Below are 9740 nucleotides of genomic sequence, written 5' to 3'. Positions count from 1 at the left end.
GAATGCCCTTGCATGGCATTAAGAGGGTGACAACAGCCTCAAAATGGGTTCAGTAGCCATACTGCCCCATTAACACCTGCAGTGCAGCCAGCTTCATTTTAAAAGGCCCTACCATCAGTGTCCAAACACCTATCTAGTTCAGTCAATAAAAATGTGGATATAGCTGAAGTTAATGAAGTTGATGTGTAGACCAGAGGGTTGCACAGTGCCCAAGAGAACAACATAATATTGTTCCTGAAGTTTGCATTCAGCTTTGTTGGAACAGTGTACAAGGCCAATGACGGAGCAGTCAGAGTTTATCTACTTCAATGCTGATGTATACTTTTTCCACCATGTTCATTTACTTCTTAAGAGTTTTCTTGTCAGTCCTCCCAGTACTGATTTGGAAGTCAAACAACTGTATATGCGCAGTGGATCCCATCCAACAAGAAAAAAGAGAAACTGCTTGCCATGGCAATTCTTGTCATTTGAAGGAGGGTTCACCATACATAAGGAACCCATCCCTTCTGACATCTCTCATTAGCAAATTGGTGCCCGGAAGAAAAACTGTTCAAGGTTAGTGGAGCATAGTTATACAGGGATGAAGTCATTGATCATGCAACTCAGTTTGTAACAGTGAATCAAGACTTCTTTTAAAATTGTGGCTCATGCTCTATATAATGAATGGAATATTTCAGGGAGCAGTTATATAAACTAAAGATTGTATTACACAGGAGATGTAGAGCAATAAAACATTTAGAATTAGTTGTCCATTATGTAGGAGCTGTATATCATAACACTATGCTTGAGAAATTAAGTACAGCACAACAGTGGGAGCATTCTAAAGCAAAAGTTTGCATCACATAGGGGAACCCTGTGGAAAGAAACTGTCTGATATTGAAGGAAGCACACTGAATTAAAATAAAATGTATTAACTATGAAAAATCCATGACATTAAAGGATATTATTCTGTTGGTTGAAAGGCACAATGGGGATGATTACTGCTTGTGCGTTAATCTGTTCCAGGTAGGTCTGTGATAGGAGGCCCACACTTAAAGCTCCGCCATTCTTGGTGAAGACAAGAGCATCCTTCCCCAACCTCATGGAGCCTGATTTAAATCCATTTCCGTATACTCCTATCGGCAAGTGGCTTTTACTCCCTGTTTTATTTGTGAAGCCAAAGCTGTGAAACAAGTGAGAAAATAAGTAAAAAAAAAGACATTCAACAATAAAAGTTTTTTTTAAATACAGAATTATTTCTATTTCAATGACCAACTGTTGCAAAATTAATATGGTTTCTCTCATTTGTTGCCAGGCAGAACCAGACCATTTTTGCAAGGGAAGGAGAGCAGACACAAAACATTTTCAACCAGGAAGTCCCGAGTTCTGAGGGCTATTTGTAATTTGAATATATGCGAAGTTCAATTTGCCTCCTCAAACTGCACCTGCCACTTCGAAAATTTGCCAGTCAAGAAATCCACAGCCCTGACTGTCAAGGCCTAGCTCCTCTTCCTGCCTCCATGTATGAAGTGGAAAGAAAGGGAAAGGGGGAAATAATAAACATTTTTTTAAAGGTTTGAATAAAGAAACCTTATTTGTTGATGTCTTCAGTAAGCGACAAATTAATTTACATCAGTGAAATTAAGGCAAGTTCACAAATCAAAATTCAAAGCCAACATTTTTGTTTGTTCTTTCCCAATTTTGCTCCCCTCCTTTAATGCACTATTTTATGAATGGATACAATTTCATAGACACTGGAGATCCTCGCCCAATGCGTGGGTAGTGTAGCTGACTGGAAACCAAAAACCTAATCTATTTGCACCCGACATCCACATGTGCACTTTCCAGCAGGAATCAAACGATCATTATTGGAAACTGGTTGATTTTCCTCTTCCCTACTTCGGGGCAATGTGGTCAATTGCTGCACATCCATTCTACCCTGGCTGAGATCACCAGACTTCACACAGATCAAATATCGATCAGAAGCTCTTCTAGTCCCTAACTCAGCCTCTTCATCAGGAGGTGCATTTTCCCATAAAACTGTAATGTGTCTGCAATAAGTTGCATTAAAACATTTTTTTTAGATGTCTACACATCTTAAAAGACAGGCAACGGGAAATATGGTGCGAGTAGCCTGTCTCCCTGTTTTTTCCTATTCTGTAACTGAAAGACGGTTCTCAGACATGACCTTCCTTTGTATTGTGTAAATTAAACATTTTGCATGTAAGCATTCCAGGTGGTTTATGTATCCACTACAGGCAGTCAAGGGACTGGAATACAGTCATGGGGCTGAATTTTTCCTCTGGGACAAGAAAGAGGAATCAGGTCTGTTTCCAGGCCTCAAACCCACCCCCAGGGGGAAACAGTCACTCTTTGGGATTTTCATGGAGACGCACCCTTAATTGGCAAGGAGACAGGCTCCCTGTCCATTTAAGGGCAGCAGGTGGGCTGTCAAAGCTGGAGGGCCAATAAGAGGCCTTCCAGCTTGAGATGCAGCAGGCTGCAGTACAGAGTAAGTAAGAGGGTGCGGTTTCACCAACTTTATTAAAACTTCAGACGAAAAGCAGATTCAACAGCCGGGGGGGGGGGGGGGGGGGGGAGGAAATCCCTACAGCATGGCCTTTGTAGGCCTGCCTGGAGTGCTGCCCCAACCTCCCTCCACCCCACCCCAGCCTGCCACTGGGTGCCCAACTCCATGCAGTTAAACTAACCTGTCGGGAAACTGGAAGCTGACTAGAAAATCCCAGTCAGCCTCATTTAACTATGGTTAACAAGGTTTTTTTAAACTGGCTACTCAATATGTACCAGAAAGCCCTATGAACTAAAGCAAGCTTTAATTTTCTAGCTTCGGATCAGTAGCACCCAAGCTGAAAAGTCTGGCATTTTTCCAGTATTGTTTTGCAGCTCCTGTAAAGTGTGATATCTGGTGTGTATCTTTTAAATCTTGTGTGTAGTACGTGTTGCATACGAGACATCACACTGGCTACCACCCTCATGGGGCGAGTAGCCCTGCCAGCCCTGAACATGCCTCAGCAAAAATGGCCAATGCTGGGAATGGGGTTGGGAAACCAGCATACCAGGCGACACCAGTATTTTTCGAGCCCCGTTCACCTCTGTTCCTGACCTCAGCGGGGCCCATACATTCAGCCCACGATGTCTGGCTGCCAAACTGACCTATATCTTTTCGGCCACTGCTCTAATGTAGCAAAACAAAGAAATGGTAGCTATATAAAAATCGCCTGGGTCAGAGGAGGGTTGTAAGTGTTTTTATGTTTCAGGTTCCAGATCAATGAAAGGCTTTGTGTGATGTCTCGTATGCAACACAAGCTGCTCTTGGACTCTTTGGTGGGGTGGTAGGGGGGGTTGGATCCAGGGGGAGAGAGTCGATTCCAATGAAATACTGACACTGCAGTCAGGTTTTTAACAAAGGAGACACAGACACTAAAAAGGTAGTTGGCTTTTGAAAACAGAACTGTGTGGGCAGTCAGGTAGCAAATGGCTTCAATGAGAGCAGGCCTTTCCTCAGAACTGTATGACAGGATGCAAAGGAGTTATTCTGTTTGAGTTAAATAAGTTGGCCCAGTAAAGTGAGATGGTGTTGTGCACTCATAGTTTCTATCATTAAACAAGTGCAAGTTATACTAATTGAACTGAATGATTCTCATTATAATATTGCACCGTATATTTCACATTAATGTGGAATAAAACAGCTTATGATTTGAACCAAATTTTGCCTTATTTACTGTTAACTTAGTCAGCTTTTGGAAAGATTAAAGAAACATACATGCAAAAGACACATTTATCCAGTTCAGGTTACAAGGGCATTCTTCTGTTGCTCCTCTGGGTCCCACTATTGTACAAGTAGACATAGGGCAGTGTGAGTCAAGTCCCATAAAGGCAAAACACAGATTGCACACAGCAGCAACAAGAAGGTATTTATGAGACCTGAATTTGTAGCAGTGATGCTGATGGAACTTCTCAGAGAATCACATCCCACCAATGCTGTAAACTGTAGTAAAACAAGGGGTTGTAACAGATCTATATTTCAAGAATGACTCAAAGGTCATGACTGAACAAAATAATTCCTTCTATTTATGTAGCAAAGTCCTTCATTCAATAAATTACTCTTGCAGCTGTTCTGTACACAAACGTGGCAGCCATTCCATTCCAGCTATATCAGACAAGTATTAAGGTGAATAACCAGTCCGTCCGTTTTTGCCAGTATTTTCTTAAAAGGGAAATGCAAGCCAGGACACTCTTTGAGCATACCTGAATAGGTAGACACGATGCCGGTTTACTGCCTCATTGAAAAATTGCATGTCTAACAATGCAACACTCCTTCAGTAATGGATTAGCTTGTCAACCTAGAATATGTGCTCATACCCAAAACATTCAAAACAGAGAGAAAGGTCCTGGAAACTGAGCAAAGCTGCCTCACACAGCTATCTTGAAGTCAGTGGGTGCGTGCATTATCTTATTGATGGAGCACATTAAAGCAAAATATGCTCAACAAAAAGTGCAACAAAATCACAGATCTAGCTTTATAAAACCTACAGGGTTTATTTGCTGGACATAATCTGCATATTCAAATTAATTAGATTAGAAGTTTCCCTACAAGACAAATAAATGCTCCATAGTGACACTAACATAATTTCAGACCTAGAAGAGTCTAATTTGTTAATATCACTTCATATTAACTTTCATAGATATGCTTTTTAGTGAATTAGAACACAAAATAATTAGCAAATGGATTCTGATATGAAGAATCTGTATCATTGTTTTGGTTGCATGAATAATATGTCAAAATTATGAGGAACATTCTCAAAAACGCTAATCACTTTTTTGCTTTAAGAATATTTTAAGGCATTTGCAGGCCCTTTGAATAAGATCTTACCAAATTTACAGTCAAATTTCACAGTCACAGCAATTTAAGAATTGTGAATTTCACAATTTCATGTATTTAAATCGTAAATTTCACAGTGTCACAACAAACCACGAAAATGATCTATTTAAAACAAAAAAAGACAAGGAGGTTTCTGGTTTCAAATGGCATTTATTGTATACTCAAGACATATTGTAAATAGCTGACTATAAGCAGGTCACATTCTTTACTCACTGAAGTCAGTGGTTGAATGCGGGCAAGGAGCAACCTGAAACTGTCTCTTCCTTCATTCCGTCTCTGAACTATGAAAACTTGTCAGTGTTTAGACACAGCTCTCTCTGCGGCCAGTTGGAATTGCCAGACAGGCCTGCGCTAGACTTGCAAGGTGGGGGATTCTGCATGCCACAGAGTTCCAAAACTGCAGCACAGGCAAAGCACAATCTGCTTCTTTTGCAATGCTTTTATAAGCAGGAATCTCAAGCCTACAGTTCTTGTCAAAGCCAGGTATCGCATCAAACAAGTTTAAATCCACCATCAACAGGTGCATTTGTGCAGGTCAAAGATATGCACAGCTTTCAGGAATGCTGCAGAAGGTTTTTGAAACCTCTGAGCTGCTTTTTCTTCACTGCTTGACTCTTCCCTGTAGCAGTAATATTGTTTGAACTTATTTGCCATGCAAGAAAGCACCTGTTGAGCATAGGCATTTAATTCAGCATCATCAGAGTGTTGTTTGTTTGACTGTGCTTCAGCCTAAACAGTACCTCCATTCCTTTATTGTAAACATTGTGGATTGTGACGTGTCGAGATTCAAACCAAGTGATTAAATCCATCAATCATGTAGCATTCTTGAAATAAACTGAACCTCCTCATTAAGCTGAGTTTTTTTTTTTAGAAAGGTTACATTGTCTGTTAAAAGCTGCATTTCAGTGTCAGTGTAAGCTCTTCGGAGATGAAGTCTGAGTAATATTTCAGGTGAGCTGCATAATACTGCCCAAAACCAAGAATTCCAACGTGTAATTGCTGGCTCTGGAGAAAGGGCAATGTTTTGTTCCCCAATTTCAGCCATTTCAGCCGCATTTGCAATGTGCTGCCTGTATCGAAGCTTGCGGGGCAGTGTTTCAAGATCTTTTTAAAGTAACTGACCAGTTTGTTGACTTTACCAAACTCGCTTTTCCACAGCTCACTGACAAAAGAAATTACATGTGTATTACATGTAATATGGACAGCATTAGGCTTCACTCCTTGGAGCACGATTTGAAAGATTTTGTCATGAAAGTTGCATTGTCACCAACGAAAATAGACACATTGTTGAAATCTGCACCATAGTTTGAAACGGTTTTAATTATCTCTTGGGAAACTGTGGTGTAACTAACAGCTTCTAAGTGGACGCAATCTGCAAGCACTGATGTTAGCTTTCCTGACTTACACTTTTGGCCTTACCGGACATAAAATCAAACAAAACATGTAGCACACAGTTGTCTTGTTTTACGGTGGACTCATCTCAAATAATTGCAAGTCACATGCGTTAATCTGAGACTTTATCTCCTCACAATGTGTGTAAAAACTTTCGATAGGTAGTTTATTTGCGCTTAGCAATCAGCCACCATTTTGAACAGCTTTAGGTGATCAAATTTTTCCAATGGTATGTGGCACTTGCAAAAGCATCCACAAGTTCCATTGCAACCAACCGACGATTTTCTGAGCCCTCTGTCGACTTCTCAAAAACGAAGAAATCAGATTTTTTTTGCGTGTTCATTTTCCAGCAGTGCGGTGTCAGATGCTCTCTTCCTGCTGCAATGACTTTCAGGCTCCAAGTGGCACTGAACGTGTATGATCCAACAAAACATTCCACATCAGCATACAGAATTTGGCTTCCTAATTCTTTCAATCAATGTGCTGCAGTAATGGTTATGGCCATTTTTGATTTGCTCATTCCAGCATTCTCATTTGTTTGCTAACCCTTGGCTTCCGATGTAGTTTTGAGAGAAGCATTCCCTCATCTACTAATCAGTGAGTTGAGCCTCGTGTCACTCACAAAAACACGTGATGCTCTCAACATGCCCAGCAATCAGTAAGGTGAGCCATGTGTCAATGAATAAAACATGTAAAGTTCACAAAATGGCCAATTTCACAGAGGACCTGAGATTTCACGGTCCATGATGTAATTTTCACAGCCACGAATTTGGTAGGGCCCTACCTAAGAAGCAGTAAAATAGCTTATAAATTACCCGGTTATTATAACCGGGATATAGTATGCCTACTGGAATTACGATATGTTTCTACAGTCTGATTATGTACCATTTACTTTACATTGTGTTGTGCTATGTTACACTCTGCTTTACTATTCTCTGTTCCACTCTGCTGTATTGTATTGTGTCCTGCTTCACTACATTTGGTCTGTATCATGTGCTTTATGTTCTGCTGCACCAGAATTATTCACTAACTGTTTGCCAAAGGTCAAAATCCCAACCTATACCTTTATAAGGATGCCTCTCTCAGGAATGATGCAACAAGTTGTACCAATGGCAGAATGCAGCTCAGCACCTGTGAATCTTTATACAGTGAGTTCCCGATTTCAATCATGCAGCATTTGCCAAATGAGGACCAGACACTGCCCACACCCCAAAATAAACAAATGAAAAAAATTTAGGTCTATAATTCTGTTAAAATAGTTCTACTTTAGTGGAATCCTTTCACGTGCTCTGTGCCTTTTAATAGGTATTCCCATGTATTTTATGCACAAAAAAATTCATACTTCTCCTAAGGATTCCTAGTCCAAATCAATCATTCACAAATGTTGTGAAGAGCGGGGGGTCCCTGAACAGATTTTTCAGGTATTGAACCTCTACTTGAGGTTGGGCAGGCTGTAAAAGAAAACCTAGAGATAAATCAAGTATACGGAGGGTCATAGATGGAGACCACAGATGGCTTCTAGACTCCAGTATGAGTACATACACTACCTAATCGTGCTTAGTGCACTCCAATGCAATTTACAGGTCCAGTGATTTGTCAAATTTTGTGTTACATTGCATGATATTGTGTTGTATATCACTGCATTTGACCAGAATCACGTATTTTGTTTTGCTATGCTACACGGTGCTTAGAACAGTCATATGCTTATTGTGTTGTAAAACACCAGGTTTGGTCTGTTGGTTGTGCTACACTATGTATGGGCTACATTGTATATTTATTGTGTTGTGCTTTGATCTGTTGTGCATTTTGTTGGGTTTGCTCTATCCTGTACCACAGAAATCTCTTCTGGAACTCTTTCTGGATCCCAATTTATAATGTTTGTTAATGATGTGGAACAGGGTATATACACTAGTATAATTAATATTTGCTGATGACATGAATCTATATGGCAAGTAATGAGTAAAAGGATTTTTTCAGAGAGACTGGACTAATTAAATAGATAGGATCATTCATAACAGATGAACTTTAATTGTCCTGAATGTACAGTAGTGCATATAAGAGGTAACAGCAAATATGGTTTTGAGTCATAATTTATAATGGACCAATGGATTGCATAATTTCTTAAAGCTCCATCCCACCGAGATACATCATCAGGAAGAACATCACTAAAAATTTCAGGAGGTGTTCACCCACCCAATTGATAATAGCAAAACATAAAAATATAAGGCGGCAAGATTGGAACAATAATATATTTGAGAAAATCAAACTAATGATATCACATTGGCTGCAGAAGACATTCCAGTCAGCCAGTAGTCACAGCACATTAGCACTGAAAGGTCACCTGAATATGTAATAACATGAAAAGGTTCTATTCTGAAATATGCCAGTGAATTGCAGGATTGTCTAAAGCGCAATATCATGAGGATGCAGTAAGTACCTTCACATAAAGGAAAGATGTCATTAAAAATTCAAGGAGGACTGGCTCACCCAAATTTCCTTTTCAAACAAACAAAGAAATCAGGGGAAAATGAAACAAAAAGCATCATGCATTATTGATAGATAAATGGATTTTAAAGCTAAATAATCTTTCAATAACAATTTAATTATCAAGTTTACTCCTCTTTTTTTGCCTCTCCCAGTAGAATGCATGGTCAATTTATTTTATATTCGTTCTTGGGATGTGTACGTTATTGATTATGCCTAGTTCTTGAACTACATGCAGTCCATGTGGTGAAGGTACTTCCACAATGCTGTTAGGTAGGGAGTTCCAGGATTTTGACCCAGTGATGACGAAGGAATGGCGATATATGTCCAAGTCTGGATGGTGTGTGACTTGGAGGGGAACGTGGAGGTGATGGCGTTCCCATGCACCTGCTGTCTTGTCCTTCTAGATGGTGGAGATTGTGGGTTTGGAGGTGCTATCAAAAAAGCCTTAGCAAATTACTGAAATGCATCTTGTAGGTAGTGCACACTGCAGCCATGATGCACCAGTGTTGGATGTTTGTGGTGGTGGGCTGCCGATCAAGCGTCCTGCACGGTGTCTAGCTTCCTGAGTGTTGTTGAAGCTACACTCATCCAGGCAAGTGGAGAGTATTCCATCACACGCATGACTTCTGCCTTGAAGGTGAAGGCAAGGTTTTGGGGTGTCAGGAGGTGTATGTATGAACATCACATAGATGCAGTGGGCTGGATTGGCCTGGTGGTCTTTTCCCACCCTTATTTTTGTATGTTTTTAGTTATTCTCGCTGCTTGACATTTTTCAGAAGAAGCAAGTGAAGGGACTTAGTGATATTTAACTTAATAAATCAACAGGTGTAAGAAGGAGGTTCATAATGAACTCAGAACGGTGAGAATTGATAAACTAAGCAGTTTTTATATATTGTGGTTCTGTTCTGCACTACCTTTCACCTGTTGCATACTTTGCTGTTCTATAACATATTTTGTCTCGTATTTAGTTGTGTTTGCA

General features: G+C 40.1%; 1 protein-coding gene across 1 annotated transcript in view; it reads right to left on the bottom strand.

Annotated features, from left to right (window-relative positions):
* Positions 1 to 655: 655 nt before the first annotated feature.
* morc3b (MORC family CW-type zinc finger 3b) overlaps positions 656 to 9740 on the bottom strand; it is a 34144-nt gene continuing 25059 nt past the window's right edge. The window contains exon 4 of the mRNA XM_068047518.1: positions 656 to 1162. Coding sequence (XP_067903619.1) covers positions 934 to 1162 — 229 coding nt within the window. The 3' untranslated portion in view covers positions 656 to 933. The remainder of the gene's footprint in view (positions 1163 to 9740) is intronic.

Source organism: Heterodontus francisci, chromosome 15 (genome assembly GCF_036365525.1).
Source record: "Heterodontus francisci isolate sHetFra1 chromosome 15, sHetFra1.hap1, whole genome shotgun sequence".
NCBI classification, from domain to species: domain Eukaryota; kingdom Metazoa; phylum Chordata; class Chondrichthyes; order Heterodontiformes; family Heterodontidae; genus Heterodontus; species Heterodontus francisci.
The sequence above is the reverse complement of the archived record's forward strand: the minus strand, read 5'-3'. Positions and strand labels throughout refer to the sequence as shown.